This window comes from Toxotes jaculatrix, chromosome 11 (assembly GCF_017976425.1).
Source record: "Toxotes jaculatrix isolate fToxJac2 chromosome 11, fToxJac2.pri, whole genome shotgun sequence".
Classification (NCBI taxonomy): domain Eukaryota; kingdom Metazoa; phylum Chordata; class Actinopteri; family Toxotidae; genus Toxotes; species Toxotes jaculatrix.
The window spans coordinates 15,964,188-15,992,071 of NC_054404.1; the positions used below are offsets into that span (position 1 = coordinate 15,964,188).

The 27,884-nt window shown below is 42.0% G+C and overlaps 2 protein-coding genes across 6 annotated transcripts in view; one reads left to right on the forward strand and one right to left on the reverse strand.

The window, feature by feature from the left end:
* mcu (mitochondrial calcium uniporter) overlaps positions 1-16,997 on the reverse strand; it is a 53,409-nt gene extending 36,412 nt beyond the window's left edge. For both annotated transcript variants that reach the window (XM_041049890.1, XM_041049889.1), the window contains exon 1: positions 16,822-16,997. In XM_041049890.1, the coding sequence (XP_040905824.1) occupies positions 16,822-16,938 (117 nt within the window). In that variant the 5' untranslated portion in view covers positions 16,939-16,997. The remainder of the gene's footprint in view (positions 1-16,821) is intronic.
* Positions 16,998-23,016: 6,019 nt separating this feature from the next.
* The window catches only part of micu1 (mitochondrial calcium uptake 1), a 30,520-nt gene continuing 25,652 nt past the window's right edge, over positions 23,017-27,884 (forward strand). For all 4 annotated transcript variants that reach the window (XM_041049762.1, XM_041049763.1, XM_041049764.1 and 1 more), the window contains exons 1-2: positions 23,017-23,153; positions 26,480-26,649. In XM_041049762.1, the coding sequence (XP_040905696.1) occupies positions 26,486-26,649 (164 nt within the window). In that variant the 5' untranslated portion in view covers positions 23,017-23,153; positions 26,480-26,485. The remainder of the gene's footprint in view (positions 23,154-26,479; positions 26,650-27,884) is intronic.

Consider the following 27,884-nt stretch of genomic DNA (forward strand, 5'->3'; position numbering starts at 1 on the left):
TTCATCCCCAGGTGTTTCGGGGACCGTAAGAGCTGGACCACAGACAAAGAAAGGAAAGCAGATGCAGACTATGGGACATTTTGGCCTCCCAAAATGAAAGGCTGATGCATCTTGGGGAAAAAAAAGTCTTCCATCTAACATAAAAATATTTTTCTGATTTATTGCCCCAGGTGTTACCCAAATAAAGCTTAGAAGGGTGGGGAGAGCAACACCATTACATTGCTGGTATTGCTAGAAAGCCAGAATGGCCTGGAAATGTCAGAACTCACTGCTGAGTTTATCATGCTTTGAAAATCCTTTCTAGCTTTTAAAAGGGAGGACTTAAGGTCCTGTAAACAAGGAAGAACTGAATATGACGAAGTAAGGAAGGACAAAAAGGATTTTGAAACACACAGGGTTAGAGCTAACAGACTGAGGGGAAACCTGAAATGTTGTATGGAGTGCGCTGTTTGCTGTTTGTGATGCGAAATACACACAAACATCCTCCAAGCCATGGAGATAAAGCTGATGATCAGCAGTACAGAGAGTAGAAGCGTGGGCGTGAGGGGGAGGAAACACAGGCACGAGAGAGAGAGAGAGAGAGAGGAGAGAGAGAGAGAGAGAGAGAGAGAAACAGCATAAGAAAGGACTGTGCAGGAGAAAATTCTGTCTGAGTGTGTGTCTCTACTCGTCTGTTGGCCTCGGCGCGTGTGTGTAATCATTACAAAGCACTCATTCTTCGCATCACTGAAGTCCACAAATAGCAAGTACCACCTACTGGCACAAAGCTACATGAATAGTTGTGTTAAGTCATAATATTGGAAGAGAAAAGGGCACATTTTCAATTTTAAAATGCAGCAGTCGATACCAACATTCACTGTTTACACTATTAGGTATAAAATCGAGTAACACAGCCAAATGTTGTATATATTGAGTAAAATATGGCTTACACTCAATATTGGCGTGCTCCCAAACTAAAGTGGCCCTAAATGTACAAAGCAAGCAGAAAAAAAAGCTATTGGGGCTTACTGCATGTGTGGGTCTATAAAATAGGAAGAAGTTGCTCACAACAGCCTGCTGCTGCATGAGCACATGGGACGATGGGTGTCTGCACACTGTGTCTCTGCAGGCTGAGTCTCACTCGGGCAAAACAGCTATTAATCCAGATGGCTTTTCGAGTAACCCTACAAGTCTGCAGCTCAGCTTTGACTACAAGTTCAGCCTGTACTGTAACTCAAGTCAACCAACATCAATCAAGGTTTTATGGGTCTGTCATTTGTCTCTGCTGGAACTGAAGCTGAGGTTAGTAGAATGAGCAAGTTCTCCTAATGACAAGTTTCTATATACAAAATATTGCTATATTAAAGGCACATGGGATGGTCGTTAGTATGAAAGAATGCAGGGATTTTCCCACTACTTCCGATTTACCTGCATTACATACCTGAATTTCCCATTTATAACTACAGTACACGTAAGGGATGGTTTTAATTTTAGCAGCACCGTCTACGTTCTGTGAAATACATTAAAGTGGTTCGGGTCTATGCTTACAGGCTGTGAAATTCAAAACGCTGCATCAGAAATGTAGTGTCACATGTGTGACATCCCTACTAATGTTCTGACTGCTAACGCCATATGTTAAACTGCTTTCCCTCTCCGGCAACCTTTTTGACCAAGCACATCATTTACATTTTAAAGATTCAAGTTGATTTTGTAGTTTAAAGGGGCCACAGGTTCTACCCACACCACTTGACTGAAAGGCTTGTCCTCTTCCCTACAGCATGTCCTTCTTATGGCACAATTCAGACACTGTGAGGTGAGCTTGTATATCATCTCCACTACACCCTTACATCAGGGAGTAACCGCGCTGACCCGCAATATTACGGCCCTGCTTAAGAGCTACTGTATCTTAGACACTATTAATGCAAACACTTTGTTCTGCCCCTTCACATCAAAGGTTTTCCACAGACAAACAACTGCAAAGAAGCAGCTACTGGAAGTGATGTTCTAGTCACCAAGGGTGCTGTTGACCGATCACCTTTGATGCTATTTCATGAAACTGATGTACATTTCAATTTAGTTTTAAATGCTGCAAGGGAGAAATGGTAAAAGAAATCACACGCAGTCACAGCTACATAACTGTGTGAAGAGATAAGAGGCACTTAACCACATTAAGGGAAAACTGTTGTTTCTGCGGTATGTCCACCCACCACAGGTCCTGATCACTTTTGCCAGTACAGATATCAAAGTCATATCAAAATTTCGACACACCTCCGCCCCATCTTGATCTGTTTTTCATTACAGCCGCAGACTTGTGGCTTTTGCTCCACCAGCATTGCCAACAGATAAAAGTCTATTTCTATATGTGAGGGAACAGACTGCGGAACATGACCCTACTCCCACTGCCTGAGACACACAAAATGTATTCTGCATTTGTATTTTTCCTTGTGGGTTTTTGTGACAAATGCAAAATAAGCGAAGGAAAAGATGAAACTTGAGCAACAGCAACTCTCTTCAAATTATACTTGACAAAATAATAATTTATATTCAATTTTGCATCAAAGGAGGTATAAATTTGAAGGAAAGCCTCAAAGGCAAATCAATAATTCAAGACTGAAATGAAACTGCCACTGCCTGTGCATCGTAGCATTACATTTATTCCGAGGAGCCCGGCTGAATGGAAGGAAGTGAAGAGTGCAGGGCAATGCAGTGGCCTGGTAGCCGAGTTGTGAAGAAGGCTTTCTACCAAGTCCGTGTCTGCACAGGGAAATTGTTGTGCTGCTAAAGAGAGACTGTCTTCCTATAAGAAAATGAGCCCATAGTTCGTCTGTGCCTGCCTGTTATTATGCTCACTCATAGTTACATTTTATTGTTAGTCAACCTTTAGAGTCTGTAGTAATTAAGACGGGAGAAAAGAGAGATTTTCCTAAACCTAACCAAGTAGGTTTTGTGCCTGCCGCTGAAGGTGAGCTATTACAAGAGACGCTCCTACATTCAGAGGGTGAGGGCGAACAACCTATATTTCAAGCTGGAAGACTTGTTGGCAAGATGGGATGATATCAAGGATGGAGAAGCCATTTTTGCATGAGAAGCAGAGAACAGGAGACAATGTAATGGCTAACCTTCAACTCTCAAAGGACATTTTCAGTGTGCTAAGTGTTACCCAGGCAACAGCAGCACCAGGACTTTTGAAAAACTCCAGGAACCTGTACATTTACTCGCCTCTAAACCGGCCTCTGTTAGTCACACGCACATGTAATTTGTGGCCTTGGTTTTTGGCAAGTAGAATTTCTCCTGTCCACCTAATGCTGGTATGAAATACCTGGATTTACTAGACAACTCAGTACATTGTAACTTTAGAAACGTTGCCTAAGGCAGGTCACAAAAAAGCACAGCCATTGTGCTGCTATCGAGGAGGAGAAGGAGATATTCCTAACCTCCCCTTTTGCTCCCACAGTCTCCCTTTCATTTCTCCATCTCCCTCCTTCCCCCCTGCATCCCTTTGCCTTCTCATCCAGTTCATGTCCAGGTTGGGATTTCCCCAGGGTTCCCCTCAGGACCTGGGTCGGTAAAGACACTGGCAGTGTGAGTTGAAAGCTCAGCTGGGGGTACATTACTGATCCGCTCTGATGCTAAGCTCAGCTCTTCTGCATCCTCACTGCTGCTCACTTTTTCCCTGGGAAAACAACAGCCAGGCTGAATACCTGGAAACTGTTTGGCTGGATGACAAGAATTTGATGCTCCAGCTGTACAGTGGAATACCTCAGTAGGCTTTCTCTGACAAGCAGATAATTTTCTCCCTGCATATTGTTGCATATGGCCTACACAGCAGTCAAAGCACCACAGAAGATACACAAATAACAGCTGAGTTTTTCCATATGTGCCACAGGACCAGCGAAGAGCCGCGCCCATTCTTAGATCAATACCCCGGAGACAGCAGTTACACTCTGTTACCCACATTAGCAAAACAAGGAAACAGCTGAAGCAAAAACATTCATATAATTTAATATAGCCGCCACACGCTGGACATGTGACCACTTCTAAATACCTTAAGAGCAACATAATGGAGCACAATTATACTGTGGCAGACACATTCACATACTTCAAACATGCTGCCAACTGGTCATGAGATTCCAGTGCAATTCAAAAGCCTGAGACGCTGCTACTCTCTGGTTTATGAAAATAAGATTTTAATCTCCACACAAGATATTTTGCATGCATGAGGGGACGACCCACTGCTGTATTTGCTTTGAATATTGTCTGTGCATGTGTGTGGTATTAAGTGAGGCAGATTATTTAAACTTTAGAAACACAGTGATTTGCAAGAAGCTACTACATGTCATTTCCCTGGCAAAAAGTAGACACTACTGTATTTGGAGTAAACTCAGACATCTGCAACCAACAGAGATGAACAAGCTTTTATTATTTTGGCTTTCCCAGGCTGCTATGGAAACACTGTCCTAACAACTAAATATGGAATGTAAACACAGCACATACTTTTAGCTAAACTAGCCCAGAATCCTGTCCTGCATAATGGCTCTTTGCACACAAAGCCAAAGCCCAACGAAGACTTGTCTCCATGGAAATGCATTCTCCAACAAAGTCTCCTCTCCACCATCTCCTCCATCCTATTTATAGAATGGTGGAGCGCTAGTTAGCTGGCAAAGTATGAGTAACAGTATAGCGAGAATGGAAATGTCTAGTATCTCCACCTCTCCATGCTGCTTTTTGTCTTTCGTCTTGCTCACCGCTTCATTTCAAATCAAAGGCTTTGAATGAGCGTTCAGACAAACAGCTGACTAACAATCTCCAGTCTCACAAGAGAAAGAAGGTTTTATGTGTGTGAAGTTGTGAAAGGCTTGCGTGTGTTTTGAACTGACGCAAGGCCTGCAGGGTATGCACACACACACACATGCCAGACATCAGTGTGAAGACAGCGGGCAGAGGGGTCATTGCTAGCCTTCTCCGGCAGAAGGTTGTGGGACTCTACGGCCCGTTCCTCTTTGACCTCCGTGTGCGGAATGAGGATGAGAAAACCACGGCCCTTTCTGAGGTCAACAGCTTCTTCCTCAGTATCCGTCAAGGAAAGGGTGAGAAGAAAGTGCATGTATGCACATGCACGAAAATGAATAAATACAGATAGATATTTCTCATTCACTCCCAGGTCTGTCATATAAGGAAGAGCTGGACAAGCATAGCTATAGCACACCTGCAGCAACGCCTCAGCCTATTAAATGAGCAGCAAAAAGACCTCAGCAAATTTAAAGGAACAGTCCCAGTCGGAACAGCCTGTCAGAAGCCAAGGGAGAAGTCCTCCCCAATCGTGCTGATTATGCTAAGTAGCATTAGTTCACATGAATGCCATGCTTATTAATACCACGCAGCAGTTGCACCATAAAGATGCACCCTGACAAACAGCATGGTGTTAACTCGGTGACCGAGAACAACAATTTTGGCTGTCAGCTTTCATTAGCAAACCCACTCACTCTCAATGATAGCTAATGAGACCATGAGTCGCCGTCATTTTATTCAGGCAGTACCCTGTCTATTAGTGCTGCTGTTGTCATCACTGAATGTCCCCGTCTTAAACTGATGACCTGATGTCTCTGTGAGTCAAAAGTCAAGTGCTCTTTTAATCCGAAGAACAAAAGAATTTTCAAAATCTTTTTGTGTCGCGTCAGAGACCTCATCAACAATGGATTATAGCACCAGAGCTATTTATATAAGCAATTTATTTACTGCCCCATTTCCCAGAGGTGCCTTTGAGCAGAGATGAGATTGTATCTCTCACACGTTGTCCCTTCTAAGTCCTTACTGACTTACACGTTCAAGAAGACAGTGCAGGACATTATAAGGCACAGTGTGCTGGGCACAGTTTTAGAATAGGCCATAGTAGTTATGGAAAATGAATGACAATGGATGACAGATCATTTTGTTCTCATGATGTATAGCTGTTTTGTGACATAAAAAAGGCATCTAAGATTAAGTCATACAATGTACGTGAATGGAAGAGCTGCAGTCCAGTCAGTCAACAGCAATAATACATTAATGCTGTCCTGCTTCCTATATGGTCCAAACTCTGATATGATAATTCAGCAATATTTCCAAGGCTGAGAAAAATTTGCACAATATCCCCCTAATAGGATTATCTGGTCAAAACCTCCAGGCCACACAGATATACAGAATACCATTAAAATGACGGGTCAGTTTGAATGAGGCTCCAAAGTGCTGAGGTGGCAAAAGCCTTAACCACCATCACTGCCGTACCACATATTTGACCCCTCCCCACCCCCTTCTCATTCCCATACCACCTCAGCTCAGCTCTCTGAACAGGCGTGTTTATTCCACGTGTCTCCAGCCATTGATCCACCTGTGCTGATACAGGAGTTAATTAAAAGGACTCAAAGCTCAGACCCCTGATTCGTTTAAAAACAGCAGGTAAGTTAGTCAGGCCGGCTTACTGTCAAAAACTTTAAGGGCACACCATACAAAAAAACAAAACAAAAAAAAAAAACATGGGGGCTTGGGTTACTATTGGGCTTGTTGTGACCTGTCTGAGACACGTTTGGCTTGTCTCTGGTCCAAATAATGATTACAAATAAAACAATGGGACTTGAGGCGTTAGAGTCCATTTGTTGGACAGAGGTGTGCATCTTTGTTTGTTTTCGCCATGGTGAATCCCCTGTGTGTGCTTGTGTCTACCATGGCACTGCTACAATCTGGGTAATTACAGTGCAAACAAACTGGGCGCCAGGCCGAACAGAGAGTCTTGCTTTCTGGGGTTCATTGACTCCCTGGATGTGCTCAGAGTCTGATCAATCTCAGTTAAGGCTCAGTTCTTGACTTCAGGATGTGTAATGAGGTTGCCACAAGCATCATTCAGAAAATACAGACAGCTCATTTCAGGCAGAGAGCTGGCCGATGCTGTAAAAGCAAAGAGGAACAAAACAGAAATAGTGAAGTTTTGTGAGTCAGCATAAACGAACCTTGAAGCTTCTGGATAAGAACAGCTCTAATGTACAATGTTGTTTGTGGGTGGCAGACATCCGTCTCTCTGTCATGACCTTTCACACAACATGTTGTCTCTGAGCAGCTGCCAGGCAACCACTTGTTTCTGTGTGCCTCCTGAGATACCTACTTATTTCACATTTAAAGGACCCCTTCATCTTAAACCTTGACAGCTTCCTCAACCTTGCCAATATTTGTTTTTTGTTATAAGAGTACTGAATTCTCATGATGAAGTGGGTGCTAACCCTTGGAATCAGCAAAGAGCAACTTATTTACAACAACACTCTTTTTTTTAGATATTGTAATGTGTTACTTGAACTGTGAAAAGCATGAAACCACAGCTTAAATGGTTATTGTATGCAAGTCTGTGCAAAATGCACAAACAAAATGGGGGGTTCGTGACATAAACAGCGGTCCTTAGCAGTATGAGTTGCCAAAAGTTCCACAGAGTTCCACAAATTGCATTTGTAGAGAAAATAATAAGCAATTATGCAACTGTATCCGTATCAACAAACATTTCTCTTTTCAGTAATTCTACTTCTTTTGCATTTTGGATTTGTTCTGATCATGAGAATGTGTGATGACAAGTTTAATTTCTGCTTAAACACCCTTTAAAGAGACATATGTCAAATCTGCACACTGATTTGCGCTTGGCACAGCGTGTGGACTAATAATGTATGTGTGCAAATTTAAACAACCTCTGCTGAGATGGCTGTAACTCAGGCATGCCAACCACAGAGGGTAAAAGGAGCAACGTGAGCCGACGCTAAAAAGAAAAACAACAAACAGTAGCCTGCTTGGCACGACGCCTCCCTAAGCCACCATGGAGAGATTATTCTTCTCAAGTCAACACACACACTCCCACTAGCCACAATGACCTCAACACACAAGGATGATGTCACAGCTCTCCATACATCCTGTTACACCATGACCAGCAAAGCCCCCATTTCCCTGGTAACTCAACACCACAATGGTGTTCACCACGCAGATAAAACTCTGAAGTACATGCAGATTGCCTTCCAGCAGAGCGGCCTCATCTGTCCCCTGCACCTCAGAGATCAGCTGGCTTTATCAGAGGAGACAGTGGCCCGTTCTCTCAAATCACCGGGACAAAAAAGGTGTAACGAACTTGAAAATGTCAAGCTCTCTTGCCATTAACCCAGTGCATCGATCCAGCAGGAACAAAAGGACTACTTATGAGCTTGGGTGGGAGGGGGCATCTGAGCGATTAGAGTGCTATTAGCCGAGTTTAGGTTTGCAGGGGTGCCCCTTTAAAAGTGATCAGTTAAGTCATTTGTATGCTTTATTCACCTTTCACTGTTTATCTCCAACATCTTCATCTAAGTGTTGTATTCTGTTTTGGTTAAACTATAACCTAATGCGGCAGAATTGTGTCCTTGAGTAATGCATTACTTATTCTTCCAGCAGAGTTTCTAAGTGACTTTTATGCATGCATAAATAATTTACAGAGTAATTATACTCAAATCAGTTGTCAGGGATCTTAAATGTTCCTGCTTTACCAACATACCTGATCTCATTTAGATGTATACTTCTGAGAATGGTGCTCATTAAATTTGGAGGTTGCTGATATTCCCAGCATATCTGAAACTGGCAGCAGTAGCAGCAAACAAAGTTAGTTTTAACACTTTTTACCTATGCATCTACTAATTTTGGCAGGAACAGGGTAATGGTCTTCTAAGTTAAACTCCAATTCCCTTTGCTTTCGGAATAATCCTTGCAGAGCTGCAGACAGTGACATGGGAACGCTGCAATGAGCAGCAGCTTTGCTCACCCACTTTCTCTTCAGTGAAAGAGGTGAGCCTGAGGCCGAGGGAATCCTCACATCACAGAATCTCAACATCCCTCTCAACAACTTTCCAGCCATTACTCCAGTAATCACTAAAACAGGACTCATTCATACATAGTAGGTAGCGTTTCCAATTAAGAGCCGCCTCACCCTTGACAGCTAAGCCAGTTTCTTCTCTCCTGCTGCTTGTCTTACAGTGATGACTCGCCTCTTACTGCTCTGCCCTGATATGGTTGTTTTCTGCTTTTCACTGCACAGTTGTAATTTGTGGATCTGTCAGATTCAATATACCACATTGTTTTCAATTCAATAAAGCATTGCAAAGTAGATAAGTGGGAGCATGGTAAGAACACTGGGCAGTTTGGGCTCAGAGAATACAGCTCTCGTAAGTGGCTAATATGAGAAGCTCTACACACAGTAATCTGATAATGGTTTTTACTTTCATTAGGATGCAAACTATCTAATCTGGACTCAGTGTGCCTGCTTTCCCAGTTATGTATATCTGCGGCTCAGAGATATTTAACTGGTAGCTTAATTATCACCACCAATGTCTGTATATAAAGATGGACGACATGAATGCTCCCCAAAAGTGAGACCAAAACATCTCGATCGCCCCCCTGGCGACTGGCTACAGTGTAGTTCATAAACCCCGCCCCCTTCGTGTTAGCAGAAGGGAAATGGGCCAGATTTAAAAAATCAAAGTACACGCCAATAACTTTTTTCCCCAAAGATGGTTTCTGTCATTTTTGTATAGAGGGAATAAGTGGAGAAGCATTGTCCATCTTTATACACAGGCATTGGTCACTACTCACTGTCAATGTCCCTGCACTCAGCCTGCATCTGTCCTACTCTGCTGCTAGTATTAATCCACAGTGAACTTATAAAAAGAACAAACAATCAATCAGCACTTCCTGAAGGAGAGGTCAACCCACCCCGCTCTCATGATAATTTGCTCCATGTTGGAGAGTCTTGATGTTTTACAGGGCAAAGTTCTATCAAACTGAGCTCTATGAAAAGTACACAAGGTGGGATCAGTTTGCGACAGGAAGTAAATGCATCTTGTTTTCTTATTGTGACGTGTGAGGAGTGAATTGTGGTGATACGGCACATTGAGAGAAGCCAGCAGGTGGACCTTTAACAAAAGAAAGTTGACAACAACAACCACATGAGCAGACACAGGTAACACATTAGCATATTCACATCGTGACCATTTACAATTAACACTGCCCTATTTTTAAGGTTCTCTGGCCCGCAGACATAAATGATTCTCTCCCCCTCATTTTGTTCTTCCGTTGTGCTTTTGTTGAATTTTCAATTTGCAAAGTCCAAAGAAGTCCACAACAGTACAGGTAGCACAGACAGTAAATGCTTTCACATAACTGTCACACAGTCTTTGATATATTTGGGCACAGCTGACCTTCGTACAAGCCAAATCTGCCCAGTCTAATTTGCAGTACACACATGGACCCAGCATTGCCACAGATTTGTTTTGCTGTCACAATAATGAGCCCAATCTCAGATCTAATGGCATGAAAGTCTGGGCTGCTGATGACCTTCAGGTTCTAGCAGCAGCCTCACCTGCCCTCCTGGCAGAGGACACCACCAACCCGACGTCCCAGAGATGAGAGTGGGTAACCAAGCGTTGCTGCCATCCATCATCACATTACACACGTTGGCCTAGTTTAATGTCCTTTTCAGACTTGACTGGAGACACGCTGGGCCACACAGAAACATGGGAAGCAGCTAATTAGTCTATGCCAACAGCAGAGGTTCACCAGTCATTTACCACTTCAAGGGTGAAATCCCTATGAGTACTAATGAGGACTTTGTCCATCACAATAGTCTCATCCATTACAGTGCTACAGCATCTCCATACTGAACAGCAGATTAGAGAAGCACGTGGCCCCTTAGTCTACTAAGGAGTTGAAGCATTAAAATAATAACTGTATATTCAAACAAGGAGACAGATAGAGGCCTACTGCAGCAGCCATGCTTGCTAAATACAGAACACTATCTTCAGTAAGTGTCTAATGCCGAGCCTTTTCACCTTCCAGGGCAATTCTTTTGACCACAGGGCAAACAGCTGGTGAGCGTGAGAAAGGTTACCGTGCTGAGCAGGTGCTGTAATGTGATGGAGTCTGAGAGCTCAGGGAAATTAGAGGGAGAAAGCAGAGGGGGAGCAGGACATGCACTAGCATATGTCTGGAGATATAGAAAAGCAAAGAGGGAGAAGGAAAGGGAGTTTTTTTCCCCCCTCTATGCCAATGAATCAGATGAAAAGACCTTGTTTCCTTGACATTGTTTCACAGCTGTTCAGGGGGCATGTGTCAAATACCTTCAGTAGAAGCTGCTTTGCATTTTGTCCAAACAGGACTACCTTCACCACACAAATAACTGAAGCAATTAACAAAAATGTTAAAAACATTAAGGAGTGCCATGAGATGTTGTAATGTGATTATCACTATATAATATCCTACAAATGCAGCATAATGACCCACTTTAGTCAATGGGATGTAGAAGCACTGTAACAATATAATCTCTTCTACTGCTTATTTCACACTGAGCTATCCTAACACTGAGCTCTGCTGAAGCCCGTCGCAGGCTTTAGCTCAAACATTTCACAGACCTGTCAACCTAATTGTAATGGAAACAGTGAGAAGAAGAAACTCACTAGAAAAGTGTCAAAAATAAAATGCACCACTCTCAGTTCCAGTGGGGAATGTCTGCTAGGTCGGCCGTACACCTCCCGAACCACAACAGATATTGGAAATTACTCTGGCTACTGCTCGCCGAGGTGATCGCCACCTGAGCTGACAGGAGCTCTGTCAGAAACGCAGCCACTAAAGCCATCAGCATTTCATCACTGCACTAAGATGAACACTGTTTTGTTTGATGGTGAGACAATCCATGGCATTGCTACCTCTCTGTAAAGTTTGAGGGAGTGGGTAAGTACAGTGTGGTATCTGTACAGTCTGTCATGACTAGCCCCTAAGGGGGCTGTTTTTGGGAATCCTTTTATGTTCTGAACTCTTTTGTGGACTTTTGAACTCTTGTTTAGTTTAAGTTTTGTTTATAGTTCCTGTTTTATTTTGAAATCACTGCCCTTGTGTATCTTGTCTTGTTCTACTTCCTGTCTTTGTCTTGTTTCCCTCCTTTGTGATTGTCTGCCCCGCCCTAATTGGTTTCACCTGTTGCCCCTTACCTTGTGTATTTAAGTCTCGTCGTTTCCCTGTGTTCTTGTCAGTTCGTTTTTGTCTCATGCGGTTGTCACACGTTTTGTCTCATGCTTCTGTCTCTTGCCTTTGCCCCATATTCTTTGCCTTGTCTCGTTCCTCGTCTTGCCTCTCATCATCGTATCCCCAGTCAGGTTGTGAATTTATTTGTTACTTTGTTTCTTGTTTGGTTTTAGCTCCTTGATCCGTGTTTCTCCTCGCTAAGAGTGATTTTGCGTTTGCATTTTGTATTCTTGTTTTTGTGCCTTTTTCCCCTTTATGGGTGATCCTTGTTTTGCCACTTTGTTAGAATAAACACTATTGTTTTTGATTACGTCTATGGGGTCGTGCATTTGGGTCCAAGTCCTTGCCCCAGTGTTGACACAGTCTAGTGCAATCCAACTGTTCTGCCATAGTCTGATTTTAGGACGCCTATAATATGTGTATGTGAAGTGACTTTAAAAAGTTAGGGTAGGTACCACATTAAATTTGCTAAATCTCCTCTTTGCCCTTTCTTTTTCTGCTGGGTATGTTGACAATATTACCTCTCACCTGTTTCTTTTTAAATTAGGAATGAAAGGAATGGTGAGTTAATATCACACAGATGTGGTATCATCCAGTGCAGCCGACACTAAGAATTTTTTTCAGTTTCTTGTGTTACTCATTTGATACTCAAATGATTAAGTGCTATATGTTTACTCTAAGTCCACCTTTCACCTTACCTTTTACACTGATCCTCTGCCCACATACAAACAAATGAGAGTAAACAGCAATACTACAGGAACCCTCTGCTTTACTAACAACACAGCAGCAGCACAGCCTCATATCTGGGAAACCAGTCCCAATACAAATGACACAAACACACAGGGATCACAGCTTCTAATAAATTCTAGATTTTTACCAGGCACTGAACTCCTCTAGAAGGGCAAATGTAAGTCATTTTGTATTTACACATTGGTCCAACAGAGATCGGTTGCTGCTGAAGCAGAGCGGACTATCATGCCTGCCTGGCGATAGGTTGTTTCTCCTCTATTTCCTGTTTATAGCTCTGCAGCCCACTATCTAAAACTAACAGTGAAGAAGTGAGCAGTCAGTAGTGGACTGAACTACTTGGCTGTTCAGCTTTTTAGTGGGTATAGATATCACTCTGGCTTTAAGCTGTTAGACTTTAATGTTTCTGAATGGATTTCTGAATGATTATCGGTCTGAAACCAGACAGCAATTTAGCAATGTTTCATTTTCAGAATTTATAAAAGCAGTATATATACACAATATAATATTATACTGCTGATCTTATATTGTCATGGTGTTAAATCAATAGCTCCCACTCCTGAAAGAGGTTTGAATGTTTTTTGGAGAGGGTTCATTTGGAGTTCTTTCTTATTCATATGGATTGATGTGACTAAACTGTATTAGCTCTTTGTGTTGTTTACTATAAGCTAAAAAGACCTTCATAAAGCAGCTTATTCATATAGTTAGTCGGGTCTGCTTCCACTGTGCCCAAACCAGTTGACCAGTTGTGTGCTATGTGGAAAGTGTCAACATATATAGGGCGGTAGTGGGAACATAGCTTGGTATACGCTCTGATTGGAATATCCAGTCAACAAATCAATCACTTTTGTAACTATACCTTTGACTGACTGGAATTCCATCATATCACTTAGCCTTATATGGCCTAGCATGAGTGTATGAAACCCCGCAGGAAAACTCAAATCAATTTTCTCACCCAGTAAAGAAAACCCTCTAGATTGCACTTCATGCCCATTAAAATTTCCTCAGTAGGCAGATAGTAATCCAATATCACTGAAAAGATGGAACAGTACAGCTGCACTGACCAAAGATTATTAAGAATCCCTCTCCAGCAAAGGTAGCAGACAATACATGATAAGAATCTGAGGACAGACATGCAGGTCGTCATCATAAACCTCTAATGTCATAAAAAGCCAGTCTGCCTTTAGCATTGAAATCCCATCAATTATTTCCATACAGGAAAGAGCCACACACCTGTCAATAATCAGACTCCAAACTGAAGAGAGAAATCGTTAATTAGCCTTGACCACATGACAGCTAATAAAAGATTCCATTCATCATTTCATGTTAAAATGCTTAGCCCTCCATAGAATACAGCTGTTTACCCCCTCAGTCATACATGTAAATGTAAAATCATAAATGGAGTCAGAAACCAGTTTGCCCATAGAGGATAGGATTACAATAATGAACCTGCTGATGTGGACAGGTTTATCAATCATTCAACTATCTTATCACCTTCAGCAGACAACTGCCACTAGCTGACAGCCACTCTCTTATCACACTAATCCGGATAACTTCAGCAGTGAGCCCGCGAAGGCAGCAGGGGTAAATTAGTTTACTCCAACACTGATTGGATTAAAATCCAGGAGTGGGCTTTGACCCCCTGGCCCCAAAGAGTACAGCCACCAACTACTCAGCTTCAATGGCCGTGTCGGCTTAAATGTAAATATATATAACTAAAGAAAATATGGATTGAGCTCTCTTTTACTCCCAAGTTCACCACAAAACCCTATATTAGTGATGCAACACAGGGAAATATTGACCCAGTTTACTCATACTATAGAGAACCCCACTTCAATCTGTAATTCATAACCCTTTTACAAGGACTATTTACTCGCAGCAACTCAACTCTCCTGTCACACTTCGAGACAGCAGCATTTTATATGACAGCTGACTCAGTAGTAATCTGGTGCAGGTTAAATGTGAGCCTCTGGAGGCCACAGTCTCCTTTACATCCCTGGGGACTTGACCAATCATGACTGCACCACGTTACAGAAGCAGCAGTCGGCCTGCTCACTGCTCGAAGCTGGGCCCTAGAGAGCATATTTGTGTCTTTTGAGGAACTTGTCCCGATAACAGACACTACATGCTTAATGGTAACTCATTAGCATGTGTCCCGCTGCAGCTTTATAGACACAAGTCTAGAAACAAATAGCAAATAAATACAGAGACCCGGGTGTCACACAGTGACAGGCCCATGTTAGGAGCTGCAGCGGCAACGCTTCACTGGACGAAGACACAATATGACAGGCAAACAAAACTACAACCTGAGCCAACTGAAATGAAATTAGAACTTATTAGGGCCAACTCTGCTGAGACACAACTCACCCTGTTAAATCACTTAGGGTTTAAACAGGCCTACTTATTTTAGAAGTGGGGAGAATATTTCCTCTCCACAGGGGTTAATGTGTTCATTGTGGGTGATCGCACCAGAGGCTGGTGTGGAGATGTGGACCAAGCGTGTATATTTGAACAGCTACTTGTCCTCCAGACTGGCCTGTTTCACAGGTAGAAGAGCTTTATTTTATTTCACAAGGCCTGTGGCAAGTGTGCGAGTGTGTTGTATAAAGGAGGGGTAAGAAAAGAAAAACATGAGAAATAAAGAAAGGTAATCACAAGGCAAAGAGACAGCAAGAAAGACAGAGAGGGAGTGATCTGTGTGGCAAAAGAAGACTCAAAAAAATAACACAGCAGTATTCTTAGCTATAGGCCACTCAGTCCTGGGCTGCAACGACTTCCTCATTCTTTCGTATTCAGGTCCATCCTGTGCTTCACCTCCCTCCTCAGGCAGCTGCTGTAAAAGGGCTCAGAATCTCAGCTGAAGGAGTAGGTCACGGAGGCAGTAACAGCTGTGCAACTATTGCACTGTAGTGACAGTTTTGAAAACACAATTAACTTCCTGTTATTGAGAGCTTTCTTTTTTTTGAGGTTGCATCTATTACCACAGTGGCTGTGTAAAGGACCTGAATCAGCTTGCAGGAAAACCCAGGATCTCCCAGCTGAATGGGGAAACACCCGCAGGGAGGGGACAAACAGCAGGCTGGCTGGAGAGTCTGACATCATCCAAGTGTGGGCTTCCATGTTTCAGTGGAGTCTCATATGTGTGTGTGTGTGTGTGTGTGTGTGTGTGTGTGTGTGTGTGTGTGCATGCTCAAACAGTGAGTACGTCCCCTCTCTGTCTCTCACTCAAGCACAGCTGTAGTTTTGCTCTCCAGCTCTGGGCAGATATTCATTATTCTGAGTTTCTTCTGCTGCTGCACCGCCACCACACAGGCGCTGCGGTTCACACACACGCATGCAAGCAGAGACATGAGGCCAACCATCGGTCATGGACTGGCAACCAAACCTTCTGGAAACTGCAACCAAAAATAGGACAAACACAAAAACAACAAAACACCAAACATCCTTATTGCAACAGCACAAAAATAAGGCACCCATCCCCGGCCGTCGGTAATCAAACCGACCCCAACATCTACTGCAGAAATAATCCAACACCTTCAAAAGGGATCGCAGTCAGATCATCACACAGCAATGATCAGACCAGCGCTGGCTGGAGGAAAAAAAAAGATATGCCTGCAAAGTTGAAGGACGCGGGAGAAAACATGAGATATGAGACATTTTGTGGAAGCAGAACAGAGTGTCTGAAGGCTAGTTACAGTAAACGGCGGGGCAGCGCCAGTGGGGTGTTGATGGGTTTCAGCAAGCGCTCCAAAAAAAAAAAACTGCATTGCCTCTGTCAGAGCTCTATGTCCCACTGTGGTTTAAAACAATCACACGACACTGGGTTGCCATACCCATCATGACTCATCTCGCGCCTCACGTTTCCGTGAAGCGTAATCTCAAGAAAAGACATGAACGAAAAGAAATCTTGAGGCTAGTTAGCTTTACTTCCTTAGCCAGCCCAGCCGCCGCTCTCTCTCTCTCTCTCTCTCTTTCTCTCTCCCCTGGTCCAGCCTGCCTGCCCGGTCCTACACCTCTCCCTGTGCTCTCACACGTCCTGGGACTTACCGGTCTTATGTGCTGATGGTGTCGCTGTGAAGAGACAACAAGTGCGGGGAGGCTGCCGGCCACCGCTCCGCTGCTCCGGGACAACAGGAGTACTGATCTGCACACTTTCGCAGCCATCGCTGTAGTGAATCCTCGCCGGGAAGGAGACTGCTGCGGGCTGACCGAGACGCACCGAAGGGAAGAGGGAGGGTGGTGGGCGGGTTTGCGGGGCTGGACTACGGCTTCGTACACATGCCCAGTGTTGCACCAGTATGCATAGATAAAACACTTCGGTGCTGGCTAATTGAAAACAACAACAAATGCACCGACTGCATTAGACTTGTCGCACCCACACAAAACATCTATCTCTCAATTTCTCTATTGAAGGTCAAAGAAGTGTCATATAATAAATGTATTACAGGTGTACACATGTGACAGTAAACATAGTGTTGTGATAGGACAGTGGCTCTCTAAGGGCTGTATTTGAAAGTGTGATTTTAGTTCAGTTGATGAGAATAAAAATGAGAGAAATAAAAATATAACCACAGCTTCCTCGCTGAACATAAACTCCACTATAGTCTCTGCTGACTTCATCTCAGTGGAATCATATGTGTGCAGTGTGTGTGTAATGTGGTGAACGGTACAGGTATGTGGTAGTACTCTAGGTATTAAAAACAGGCCTTTCCACACACACAGCTGTCATTCCTAATAGTGAAAGAAAATATAGGAGATTAAAAAAAACACTGTAAACTAAGTATTGAGTTTATAGTGTTGTTCTGTATTTGGAAACAAAAAACAGTTTTAAATTCATTGGCAATACAGCTGCAGTCAAATGTAGTTTCTTGATTTCCTCTTTTGTCTTTGTGTTTACTTTGCTAATTACTACATTAAAACAGGTTATCATGGCTATAGGTATACAGTGTAAAAGATGGTGTCCATACCTGCTTGTAGCTGTATGTAGAGCTCAGCTGTTACTACAGCAAAGCTTACTTGGCACTTAGTGTAGAGCTGACTTCACTTCAAAGATTCCCAGCTATCTGAAAAGAGACAGACACAAAATAACTTGTCTCTCTGTCTCTCCGTTAGGCTACATCTTGGCAGACTTGCTGTCACTGGCCAAACCATTTATTCCTCTATAACTGTGTCTAATATTAGCTTGTCCTTCAGTCACTCTTGTGACTATGTCCCAAAAGAGAAACCTACAGGATCAAATCTAATTGAACTGATATTCAGTGACTTTTAAAAAGCATTCGCTGCTTCCTAATGTACAGGCATTTTAATGCATCTCAGAGGTCCTGTCCCAAAGTGGTAGAACATAAGGGCAAAGAGTCAAGTATGGGCTGTTTTGTTTTCTCCAGAATTACTCACCCACTGCAAATGCAGGTAATAGGAGTGGTAATGGGTCTGTTTGGTCAATGAATGTCTCCCTTCAGTGGAATGTAACATGTTCTTAATCTTTGACAGAGTCTGTCATATAATACCCTCTGCCACACCTGTATTGGTCAAGGGTGAAACCAGATAATATACAGTAACTCTGGAATTATTAATATACAAGCGTAAACACATTTAGTAACTTTCATTGTAGTGATTCATATGATAACATGGCTTCATATCATGGGTTGAACTTTAGAGAATAAGAAATAGTTAAATTAGAAAAAAATAAATAAAAAAGCAAATAGAGATTTTTTTTGTAGATTGTGTGTCTTTTGTTTGTTTGTGAAAAACAGTAGTAATATGTCATTGCTCCAGAACTCATCCCAGTTCTTTCTGTACTTCTTCAGGTGCAGTGCATCAGGCTGTGTGGGCGATGCAATTTAAATGCAAATTCTCAGCCGTGGACAAGGACCTGCTCAAGGCCTCGAGGCTGCATTGATTCACAGAGAGAATCTTTGTGTGGTGCCAAATACTACCAAGCACTGGCTCACATAAACCTTTACACAACCACTGTAACTCCACCATGAGAGTATGCATTTGCACATGGTGTGTCAGCAGTGTAAACAAAAGAAGTTGCACTAAAGTGCAATCAATCAATCAGTCGGTGTAATCAGTTGTGCCTCCTAAATTCCAGTTTCAAGCACATTAATGTTCTGAATTCAGGGATTTAATATGAGCATGACAATTTCAGGTGAAAGATTTATGCAGTTCAAATATTATCTGTGCTGACACAAATCTTTTTTGCATAGTTGCCCGCCAGCTGTAAAAAAAAAGAAAACAAACAAAAAAAACACTCTTGATTTAAGAGCGACAGAACAGCTTTTAAAAACTCTTTGCACCCATTTCTCAAGGTCAACGATGGATTAATTAAGTACAATACAAAAAGAGGTGTGTATGCATGCCTGTGTGCTTTTGTGTGTGCACCTGCATGTCTGTGCCTGAGTGAAACATCGCAGAGCAGAATTGAAGATCCACTCCCAAAAAGGATAAGTCATAAGTATGAATTTGTGGGTGTGCAACTTCTGTTTCATCACACCACCAATCAGGTACAACATAAAACCTAATGGCAGTGTAAGCTGTCTTTCCTTTTATGCTTACTCTTAACACATGAAGGCTCGCAGACACCACAGAACATAATGACTGCTGAAACCGGAGCCTGCTTTTGTCTGCAGGTCGTCATCTGAGTCATCTTTCACCATTATAGTTAGGAACAACTTGTGGATCAAGTTTCACCATAGTTTCCATTCTACAAAGCAGGTGAGCCGGGACTTGTCTTGGTTGCACAAGAATTGCTGTTGTCGCTGTAAAGCCAGCGGATTTACTAGTGTCTTCTTAATGTGGAACTCAAGAGTGAAACACCCTCTTAAACCAAACACAAAGTTACAACATAAGCAACGCTGTTGTTATGCACTAAAAACATTTGAGCTGAGAAGGCTCTTCTGCAGGCCTGTCTTATCTCCTGCTCCACCTTTGCACTGTGACAATAGCTTTAACTTTAATCAGAGTACAGTGCTATTGTATAGATTGCTGTGACATTGCAACACAAACTCTACAAGGTGAATTGTTGGCTTGCATGCTTAACATTAAACACAAAGTAAGACTAACAGACTGACGGTCAGAAGTACAAGCTAGAGTTAGAAAGTGGAAACCTGAGGAGGAACAAGACCTGCAGTGTGTTTTAAGGTTCACACGACTGCTAGCTGATTTTAAAGGCCAAACTTCTAACAGGCCAGGACACTGAACCCTACACCACGACGAGACGCCTCAGACATGGTTACAGATCTAAAGATGTTGTGGTCATGAGCTATTTGGCAGCTATTCCTTTCCAACTAATCCAGACTAAGTATTTGTGTATGTATATTTGCATGACATTTGAATGTGTAGTGCACATGTTATGTGTACTTTCAGTGTGTACTTAGAGAAGCCTGACTTTTAGGAAGCTAATTTGTTCCAGTCTCCAACCATGTATGTGTTATGCATATTTCTGAGAATAATAAAAGATTGACATGGTCTTTGTGAATGAGATGAAATTCTTTGAATTAGAGAAATTTGCACCACCATTGTGAAAACCAAGGCCATGCTAATGTTACTATTGTTGCTGTTTCAATTCAATATGAAATTTCAATAGTCGACCATTCTATACTGTGGGGTTCTTATGATAAATAGCTTGCATTAATGAACCCTGTTATGGAAGGCTGCAGGCAAGGTTAAGTAGCCATCCTTATTAAAAAGAGAGGAAGGAGCGTGGGGGTTGGGGGGGGGGGGGGGGGGGGGGGGGGGGCTCTTGAGAATTGGGAAAAAATGGTGGGAAAAGACAAAGACATTAGTATAGATAATACTGTAATAGTGAGGAATACTGGAGATATTGGTTAGCAGTGAGTGTATTTGATATTTAAGGGCTGCTCTGTTAAAGCAATGATAATCTCAACTTCCATGAAACTTTATTGAAAACTGTAACTGCTGTCTGTTAATTACAAAAAGCAACTACAAAATATCAAACAAGCTAACAGAAAACAGTCACAGTGACCCCTGACCTTTTTGACCACAGGTCCATTTGTTCTTGTAATAGTTATATTGATTAAGCAATATATTGGCAGAATGTTCAGATTCTGGCCTCACTTATCAGGACATGTTTCATTTCTAAATGCATTAAATCATATTCTCCTTATATATCAAAAATTCTCAAAGGAGACACATCTGGCTCCATTTTCTCCAATTTATTGCTTATGAATCACTCTATAGTCATTAAACATATTTGCATTATGCATCACACCTAACAAAGTGTCAAAATGATTTGATGATCTGATACAGCAGAGTAATGCAGGGTTGGTGTATTAATTCACATTCTGTAGCTGAACATAAGTTAATCCAAACAATCTAAACAAGAGTTCTTTGTGTATCCAGGTGTGTCCAGTTATTTCAATTAGCCGAGAGCTAAGAGGTAAATATTATCGGGCTTGGTCTGACCAATGAGAATACAACTTCCCAGTGGCAACTGAGCATTCTCAAAATGTTTCTTGTCAGTGGAACTTAATGAAAAATCATAGGAGAGGTTTTGCCCTTTCCACAGCAATTTTGTTTTGCTGTTTTTAAGTTTAGAAATATGAGTGTGGATATGAAATAATATAACTGATGTAACCAACATCAGTCTAGTAGTTGATTACATTATGTTGATGTCTAGAGGTGGGAGATGACCTATTCTGACATTCCTGTTATTGCTTAACCCTGTGAGACCTGAACTATGAAAGAATGGTCAGAAAATTCTAATTTTTCAAATATGAACTCTTTATTTGTCCCTTTGACAAAATGTAAAAAAAAAATAATTAAAAAAATAAATTCTAATTATATTTTTTGTTTGTATCACACATGTCAAAACATTTGGAAAAGTGAGGGGGGTCCACCAGGAGTCAGTATACGAGCATAAGAGTTCATCTAAAAGGGTTAAATGCAAAGTTTATGCTTGATGGTGATGCAATGAGTCCCAGAAATGTGGGTATCATATATGATACGTACGGGCTCACAGGGTTAAATGACCCTACTCGTGTTTGGACTCAACAGTCTGCTGCTGTGTAGCATTGCCTGGCAGTATATCTTCAGTTTATTCATAACCTCATTAACATTGATGTACTGTCACATCAAGCAGAAATCTGACCTGCACTTTCACTGGATGTGACAAGTCCCTGCAACCTGCAGTCATCTATGACACATCCCCAGCCAGCTCAGCAGCTCCCCAGCTTTCCCTTTCATATTATGCATTCAGTCCAGCAAATGTGTATTCAAGGCAACAATTATAACTGGCACGCTGCGAGGAGGCAAGTCATTTAGTTTTGATACATTTTTATGCTGGAGCTCTGTCAAGGCATGCATGACTGACAGCAGAGACTCCCTGCCTCCCAGTTCAATTCAGTTATGTTATTGAAATGAGTGTATTTTTTAAATTAAAAACAGATTCGCCAAATCTGTAATCAGGGTGTATATATTTCAAAACGTACGAGATGGTACCTTACATCCAGTTGCCTTTGAATACCTTTTGGAAATACCATTATGACCTGGATGACTGAGAATCTTCACATACGTACAAGATGCAAACTATATTGTATGTGAACCTTTCATGTACAGTCAGTTTCTAATCATATTCATCCTGCTTACAATCCAGAAAAAGTTTGATCTGACTTTTCAAAAGCTATACAAAGGCAACTGGACCTGCTTGAGGTTCTTGAAGACGTTTCACCTCTCATCCAAAAGGCTTCTTCAGTTCTTTCGGTTGAGAGGTGTAATGTCTTCAAGAACCTCTTGCAAGTCCAGTTGCCTTTGTATGGCTTTTGAAAATACCATGACCTGGATGACTGACAATCTTCACAGACATACCGTATGATCTGAAACAGTAATATACAAACACTGTGGCATGTGTAAAAACATAAGTGTCCTTTATTACCATCTTTGTCTTTGTTCACCTTTTTCATTATAACTTCAGTTTTTATTCAATAATACCAGAGTGGGCTCATTTAAAGTGCTTTTGGGGAACAATGGTCATTTTTTTTCAGCAGTGAGAAGTTGTTCATATTGATAGCTGTTATACCTTTTGATGATTACCAATCTAAGACGTGTATAGTATTTAACTCTCATTTATGGTGAGAGACTGTGCTGAGTAGGACCATGCCATGTTGATCATTAGATTTTCATTTGACTTTACTTACACAGTAACTGTATCCCCAGCAGTGGCAGGCAGGGAAGTAGCCCTCCTGAACAGCATGGGGCGGGTGTGCGGAGATGTTGCCCCACCCCGCTGCTGGTGAACGCGGAACTGCTGTTTGCGTTGCCTGCGCTCCATCTCTGCAGACTCAAGAGGTAGAGGCGTACTCTGACACGCCGAAGACATTATTATTTTTGGACTGACTGGCGTTTGCGTTGTCACTAATGTGAGTAACCTTGTCGCTTCTTTGCTAACACAGCTCTCTAAACCCAGCAGCGTGTAACCGATATAAACAGTTGCTTCTGGAGCTAACAGTAGACGTTTATCGTAACGTAAACTGCTAGCTTTCTAGCTAGCTAGCGTTAGCTGCCCTACGAAACAATTTTCTGACTGCTAGACACGATAGTCAAGCGTGTCACAATAATAATAAGTGATACAAACTTAGCATTGAGGTTGAAAACGTGTAGGTCATTACTGGTCAGCAGACAGCTAACCGCAAACGGCGTGTTACCGCAGATTGTTGTCAACGAGCTCTAATTGGGGCTAAAAACAAAACATTGGGTTCACTGTGCATCATGAGAAAAAGTTTGGCTGTTCACGTTTCCGCTCTGACATACCAGACATAACAATAACATAATCTTAAACATTATATTTTTGATTGATGTACAGTTTTGCAGTTAAAGTTTAACGTTAGCTTTTGGCTACAGTTAAACGGCCATGTTAAATGTTAATATCAAACACCCGGACTCTCCGGTGGGGACCAAATAATCATAGCAGCCACGTCCCAATCCCGCCGGGGTGTTCATTTAAGAAGACTTGTTAACATAATATGGATTGTATGGTGGCAATTGGGAGAATAAGGACTCAACATCATTCTCAGATAGGTTAGTCTTGTGTTAACCTCTGATCAAAGTATAATTCTCAGTTTAATTGGGAAACTTGCAGATGGACCCTTGGGCGTTTTAGGACCACAGTTTTTGGAAGTTGTCAGGTCTGACCAAACTGAGCTTTTGTAGTGACACTACACACTGATCACGTTGGTTTACCAATTTATGTTACCTTTGTACCTGCTTAAACCTCCATTTTTGACCACTTCACCAGCAGTGCATACAGTCTTAATGCTTGTGTTTATAAACTTGATATTCCAGTTGGGCAGTGAGAAGTGGCCAACTATGATGGGAGTCACCACACTGTCAAAATGGTCCAGCCTTTGAGTATTATTGCCTGTTAGCTGTCTTTAATTTCATTTTCTAATATGGTAAACCTCTTGTCAATAATAAACAGTGAGTAAATAGATGTTACGTTGATTAGATGTTAAGTTTTTAAAAATGCTTTTGCCTACTTTAACTAATGAAACAACGTGTAAGGAAGTTGTCTTAAGTCATGAGCAAGTTACAGATCTGCTTAAAGATTTATGCAATATCTGTAAAAGTTTCCAAACTGGTGACTGTTGTTTTCATGAGACACTGAGGGTAGGAGGTATACATGCAAACTTTTCTTCATCTCTGCTTTTGGTACTCCTGACAATAATCTCCACCCTCTGTTTATATTTACTGCTCGGAGGCAGAAAACATCCCTGAGCAGCAGAGGAACTGCAAAGTTTAGTATCTTGGAACTGCCAAGTTTACTGTTATGTGAGAAGAATGCATCACTCGTCTCCACTGAGGGCATACATTTTTAGTGTCCCAGGCCGTTGAGGTGACACTGCCCACTCCTTTTCTGCCCCTTTTTGCTTTTTTTTTTTTTTTTTTGGGATGGGATCATACAAGTATCAAGTATGGTGTTCACACACCAGAAATAGATGTCACCATCAGTTAGTGGACAATGTTGATGATCAAGAGTGATATTGATTTACCATGTCCCAAGTCTGCTTCTGATCCCAATGTACCTCGTCACCAGATTTAATTGGCGCAGTGTGATTCTAGATTGTGCTGTGGGACTGTTTCCACTGACCGAATACCAATAAAAGAAGGAACATGACTGAATGTCTTAAATGTCTTGGCTCACTGTGGAATGGTACAACCTGAGACATCCATATGCTAAACAAGGTTCCATGCCTAATTCTGTCAAGAAGGCAGCATTGTATTTAAAATAAAGTCCAACTTGGTTTGAGTTTGATGTAGTAGGAGTAGGAGTTAACATACATTTTGTAGGGTTCAGAGATCTGTCCATTTTGGACAAAAATTGTACCTATTATTTGTTTATTTATTATTAGAGAAAAAAAACATTGGTATGCCTCAGCTGTAAAAAATATTTTCTGTTCCAGCTTCAGCCCCCTCGGCTGGGGATTTTACAGACCACGGGCAACTCTCACTTTGAAAATGATTAATTTCAACTCAGTAGACACGTTTCAAAGGCCCAGGTGGACATTAATTACACAGGCCAAAATGGGTGGCCCTCAGCTGGCAGCTCGGAGTCAAAGATATTGAGAGAAACAAACTGTGTTGTGCTACTCTGGCATTTGTGTGTATGTAGATGTGTTATGGTTTTGTTGGTGCATAGATGGAAAAACTCTCCAGCTGAACATAAAACCTCTAAACACATTTCAGGCAGATCTCATTTGGTCATCAACAAAATCTCTCAGGCCAACATTTAAGAAAGTATTCGGAGCTTGTAGCCTTTATTGTTTATTTGATATATACAAATATGGGTAATTGTTCTTGTTGTTTGGTACTTAATTGTAAAGCCATCTGCACCAGCCACCGTCTCTCAAGTTGTCCTGTTGCATGACAAGCTTTTAGTCTTGCAGGTTTCTGTCGTGTCTTTGGTACAAGTGTTTTAAGATCAAGTTGTCTCCAGCTCTGCAGAAATGGCGTGCGTGCTTGCTTGCTGTTCCTCTAAGTCCCCATTGTCATGGGCTGCTGAACACTCCAATTAGCATATGCCATGCCTTCTTTTTTCCTTCTACTAAATCAGTTTGACAATCAGTGTCTGAATTGTTAATAGGATATTGACAGGTGGCAGCTTCAGGCCTCGATGGGGTGAACTCCTCCTTCCTGTAGTTTGGCAAGTGCACACACAGGAGCCCCACGTGCACACCAGTAGCCCCTTGCTTAATTGTTAATCTTTCTGTGACACTGATGAATTAAGCAACAGTCTGGTCGAAAATGAAGTTCTGGAGCTTAGCTGTGCTGGTGGCAATTAGTTTTATCCTTTTGCTTTCTGTTGTTTATTAAATGAGGTGTGTGAGGATTCCAGGACATTTATGCATTGACTGTCAAAGGTACCGTTTTGCCTGTCATGCAGTGTGAAGATAGATCCCAAGAGTGAACTGCTGTTGTTCTAAGCTTTTCCTCTTGAGATAAGTGTTAATTAGTTTTTGGTCATATTCTCCAAATCCTTACCTAACACTGCAATGGCTTAAGACTGGAGAAAGAATGTGCTTAGTACAGTGGTAGCTGTGGGCTCACTTCTGTGTGATGTTGAGATGATGTACATGTTGTGTAGTTTTATTTGCAATAACAGGAGCAGGTCTACACCAACTATTGTAATTTTTTCCAATCTTATAGGGCGTCATCTCTATCTTTCACCACACCTTTACTCTTTTCTCAGTGCAAGATGTTCCGCTTGCGGGCACTGTCCGCAGTTTCGGTGGGGCTAACGCAGTTGTCCCGACGCTACCACACTGGGGCAGTGCGAGGGTCAGGCCGGAGGAGGCTGATGCTGGCAGCCCTGGCTGGGGTAACTGGTGTGTCAGCAAGTGCTGGACTGCTCTGGAAAAGGTAGGTCTTGATCCATGACTACACCTGTGTGTGTCTTCATATTAGCCAGAAAATAACAATGCCCTTTTTGTACTTAAATTGAATTCAGAAAATCTTTATTTATTTTCTATTCAGTTTGAGACACGCTGGTTTGCAAACATAAAAAATGAATTTTTCATGCACATAAAAATAACCAAAAATTACAAAGTATGTTAGTGTAAAGATCTTAAAAACGGTTTGTCTTTGATTGCCGCTGGTGTGCCACAAAGCTTTTCAAATTCTCTTATAAACTAGATCTCCAACCCCCAAACACAGTGGTGCTTGCAACAATATCATATGACTGTTTTTTAGTTTCTCACATGTCTTTTGAGCTGCATTTTTTCAATTTTCCTACCACATTAAAGTTATTCCCTTTGAACAACACAGCACTCTTTGGTCTGCCTCATCTTGTGTCTTACACCAAGCTCTTCTACTTGGTGTGTTCTCCATTAAATGAAAAGACGATAATCCACATTAAGTAAACTAAGATTTGCTTGTGGTGCAGTATTCAACAGCAGGTCGACTACTGAGCTCATGCCAGATTCGATACCCAAACAACTGGGTCGGGGAAACCACCCCAAGAAGTTGCTTACCTGCATTTCTGTTGACACTCCAAGCCACCACCCCAGGGGTGTCACAATGTTTTTATGGATATCCATTACTAAGGAGGCTGGTGTTTAGTTAAGGCAAAGCGGTAGAGAGGGTGTTGACGTGAGAGCTTTACAGGGACACAATGACTGTGCCGCAGTAGGCAGAGTGATGGATGGTGCCTTAGGGCATTTGAGACTGATGGGATGAGACTGTTCCAGGCCCTCACCCCAGGCCTCATTCTCCTTGTGTCTCATTAAACTGAATTATTCAGCATGCCCCAGACAGACCCAGCTATTTATTATTATTATTCCAATTTTCAGTTTAGTCAGAATAGTGGTCAAGCGGGAGTTTGCCATGGTAAACCTCTCTGCATTGCACAGACAAGCAAAACACTGGGCAGCACATAATCTCTGTCATTCCACCTGTCTTTGTTTTAGCTCTTCTTAGCATCATACCTACAGTACACACTTTACTACACTAAACATAGCCATAGCCACTTCCCTTTTCTGCTTGGTACAGCAAAACACAGAGAGATGTTGCTATACTTAACCTTCTTTACAGTTAACATAGAACTATTCCTCTGGTATTAATCTTTTTCTGTATCTTTTCCTGTATTTTTTTGTGGA